This window comes from Penaeus monodon, chromosome 41 (assembly GCF_015228065.2).
Source record: "Penaeus monodon isolate SGIC_2016 chromosome 41, NSTDA_Pmon_1, whole genome shotgun sequence".
In the NCBI taxonomy this organism is placed as follows: domain Eukaryota; kingdom Metazoa; phylum Arthropoda; class Malacostraca; order Decapoda; family Penaeidae; genus Penaeus; species Penaeus monodon.
In genome coordinates this window covers 25,285,762-25,289,654 of record NC_051426.1, presented here as the reverse complement: position 1 = coordinate 25,289,654, position 3,893 = coordinate 25,285,762, and the positions used below count along the sequence as shown (strand labels likewise).

Genomic DNA, 3,893 nt, shown 5'->3' with positions numbered 1-3,893 from the left:
TTTTTTTTAAATTTTCCGTGGTCAATCTCAAAATGTCCGGAAATTGATTTTAAGCCCTGGTAGCCCAAAATAAAGGGGAAGGAATTTGGGAAAAGGGGGGGGGGGGGGGGGGGGGGGGGGAAGGTTTTGGGGGTGAGAAAGAGAGAGAGAGAGAGAGAAAAGGAGAGAGAGAGAGAGAGAAGGAAAAGAAAGAAAGGGGGAAGGGGAAAAGGAAAGGGGAAAAGGGAGTCATTTTCTTGAAAAAAGGGCCCGGGGAAAAAAAGAATTTTGGGGGAGAAGAGGAAAGGGAAGGAAGGGGGAGGGGGAAGAGGGGAGAGGGGAAGGACCAATTTTCCAGAAACCAGGGGAGAGAGGACAAGAGAGAGAGAGAGAGAGAGAGAGAAGAAGAGAGAGAAAGAGAAGAGAGAGAGAGGGAGAGGAGAGAGAGAGAGAGAGAAAGAGAGAGAGAAAGAGAGAGAGAGAGATAGATAGATAGATAGATAGATAGATAGATAGATAGATAGAAGAGAGAGAGAGAGAGAGAGAGAGAAGAAAAAACACAGAGAGACGGACAGATACTCAGCGACAGAGAGGGAGAAAGAGAAAGGCAGAATCAGAGACACAGCGAGAAAGAGAGACAGACAGACAGACACAGAAAGAGACACTGCATATAAACTCATGCCTCGCCGTCAGCAGAGGCGGAGAGGTCCTCGCGCGCCGCCCCTCCCTCGTACTTGGTCGCCATCTGGATGACCGTGCCGTCGACGATGTTATACGAGCTTGGCGTCTTGTCGTCCTGCAGTCGCTGTCCTCTGTACAGAAGTCTGATGTTTTCGGGAGCGAGGCCGTACTGGGCGTGGAGGGTCTCCTTCACGCGCAAGAAAGTGTCCATCGGATCGACCGTGATGATGAACTGTTTGTCTGTCAGGTCCTTGACGATGACCCGTATCCTAGTCTGGTAGGGGGAAAGGGAGGTCGTGAGGGCCTACTTGTATACACGCGTGTACGAAAGCATGAACGCTCGTTCGCACGCACGCACGCACGCAGGCACGCACGCACGCACGCACGCACGCACGCACGCACGCACGCACATACACACACACACACACACACACTCTCTCTCTCTCTCTCTCTCTCTCTCTCACTCACACACACACACACACACACACACACACACACACACACACACACACACACACATCCTCACTCTCCCACACAACACCCACTACAACCCACCGTCTGATTCGCTGCGTTCTGATTCTCCGTCTGTGCCCCCGGCTGTTCTATCGTGGCTTCGCCCAAGAGATCGAAATTATCCTTCAGATCCTTCAGAGGCGCTCCTGTGTGGACGACCCGACACGTAGGACACTTGAGCTGCCGGGCGTCGTTGTAGATATGTTCGAGGCACTCTCTGCAGGTGCTGTGGCCGCAGGAGAGAGCAACCGGGGCCTTCGGACCCTGCGAGTAGTTGGAGCGGCATACCTTACACTCTGGAGCCATCCTCTCGCTGTCTGCAATGGGAGAGGGACGGAAAATAGTGTTGTTTATGGCCGCGGCGGTCAAAGGGTGAGACGGTTCGGAGTCAAGATAACAAACGGGATAAGAAAAAAGAGGGTGAATATATGGATAGAGCAATCTAGAAGTGTGGGACATAATGTTCTTACACATGATTCGGTGTGCTGTATTTTTTTTTCTTTTCCTTATTTTTACATTGATACCATCATTATTTTCTATAATTAGATCCATATGAAATCCATGGAAGCTGTAATATACGCATACAAAAAAAAAAAAAAAAAAAAACACACACACACACACTGAGACATAAAAAACACTTTCTGTAATTCTATCGTACTCTTTGTAAGGCAACAGCATTAAAATAAGGGAATTTCGTAATACGTACTTTTAAACATTCTAAGGCCAGCTAATCCATTTATTTATGACTCGATAACTCGCCTTTCTGCATTTTTCATTAGTTACATTTCTATTTCGATAAATGTTTCGACTGTATGATTTTCACTTGAGAAGTTCGGGCCCATGTCTCTTCCTTTTCCATAAACAGCTGTGACTTGGTAACGTGATGATCGACGCACCATTTTGCAATCCCCCCCCCTTCCCCTTTCTCTCCTCCTTCCATCATACAGGCCTATTTACCAACGGATTTGCTAGGCTAACGAAGGCTCCCTGAAAAATAGACATGCCAAAAAGATTAAGCGTTTTTCTTTTCTCTTTAAACCTTTCTCTTCAGTCTTTTCTGTGTGACGGCCATTAACAATTTGGCAAAGACGGTCCACATTACATAGTCAGCGATTTATTTTACAGATATACATATAGATTTCTTTAAAATAAAGTCTAACGCCTTTGGTATTTTAAGCCTACACTCTGAAATGATATAAACAGAGGGAATATTTTGACTTTCATTTTGATTTTGAATATTCTTCCCGATGAACGATTTGTCGAAAGAACAGGAACAGAATGCGTTAGTCTTCCTGCTTGGTTGGAGAAAGAGGGGAGGGGGATAGAGGGAGGGGGATAAAATTAAATTCATGTATAAAGCTATTAACCAGTATTGATATATTAATTTGTGTTCATCAGCCCCCTTGGCATACTGGACTTAATGCCACTCCCACTTCACTTCTCTAAATGATACACGTGCTGAAAACCATTCATGTTAAAACAATTCCCATCCTGTTCTAATAAGCTGTATTCATATTTACGTGCTAGATCAGTGGTTCTCAAGTGCTCATATCCAGAGTAAATTACCTGACTGCAGAGCACACACACACACACACACACACACACACACACACACACACACACACACACACACACACACACACACACACACACACACACACACACACAAAGGAAAACAAACAAACAAAAATATTGGCTTTAGTACTAATACCGATACAGACGGAACATAACTTCCAGCACCGTCTCCCCATGACGGTTGCCATCATAATACAGAATTACAATTCTTCTTCGTGAGCAGCCATTCTTCATGACACTCACTCTTTTAAGTCACCAACAAACGATGTGGATACTTAACAATTAATTACTTAGCACATAAGTAGTCTCATACTTACATATCTCAGTGAGTGTTTACTCGCTTCGGAAAGAGAAAGACGTACTTACTCGGCTCAACACTCACAACTCACAAAAGCTCATATCACCCTTTACGGCTTTTCTGGTGATAAGATATAATCTTATCGAGTCAGGCTCTATGTATGCACACACACACACACACACAAATATATATATATATATATATATATATATATATATATATATATATATATATATACATATATATATATATATATATATATATATATATATATATATATATATATATATATATATATATATATATATATATAGGGGCCGCGGTGGCCGAATGGTTAGAGAGTCGGACTCAAGACTGTCACGACGGCAATCTGAATTCGAGGGTTCGAGTCACCGCGTTGTTCCCATGGGCAAGGAACTTCACCCTGATTGCCTACCTAGCCACTGGGTGGCCAAACCAGCCCAAGTCAAGTGCTGGTCCCAAGCCCAGATAAATAGAGTGAATGATTACCTAAAAGGTACCACCGGCACTCTCCGTGGAAAGGAACTGGGGACCCTACCACGTACTCACTCCAAGAGCATCACAACATGAAAACTACAATTAAGTATCATGCTGTGACCACGGCGGCTCAGACATGAACCTACCGTTAAAAGAAGAAGATATATATATATATATATATATATATATATATATATATATATATATATATATCATAAACATAATGTGGATAGTTCATTTTGCTGAACAACCGTGGCATATTCGTAGGGGAACATGTATGCTAAGAAGCAGGATGATGCAGCAAGTCCGCCAGTTCTTTCCACCCCAACTTTGACCCTAGCATGCTGGT

At 43.7% G+C, this 3,893-nt stretch overlaps 1 protein-coding gene across 1 annotated transcript; it reads right to left on the bottom strand.

The window, feature by feature from the left end:
* Positions 1–514: 514 nt before the first annotated feature.
* LOC119598498 lies at positions 515–3,169 on the bottom strand. Its single transcript, XM_037948126.1, has 3 exons — positions 3,066–3,169; positions 1,216–1,490; positions 515–934 (listed from the first exon to the last, which is right to left on the bottom strand). The coding sequence occupies exons 2-3, from the start codon at positions 1,477–1,479 to the stop codon at positions 656–658; spliced, it is 543 nt and encodes a 180-aa protein (XP_037804054.1). The 5' UTR covers positions 1,480–1,490; positions 3,066–3,169; the 3' UTR covers positions 515–655.
* Positions 3,170–3,893: the final 724 nt, after the last annotated feature.

Bases quoted from the DNA above. Each gene is read 5' to 3' on its own strand.
- LOC119598498 (XM_037948126.1), bottom strand. From the start codon at position 1,479: ATGGCTCCAGAGTGTAAGGTATGCCGCTCCAACTACTCGCAGGGTCCG. The intron at 935-1,215 runs GTGGGTTGTAGT...TCCCCCTACCAG, and splicing joins AGAACGCAGCGAATCAGACG to ACTAGGATACGGGTCATCGT.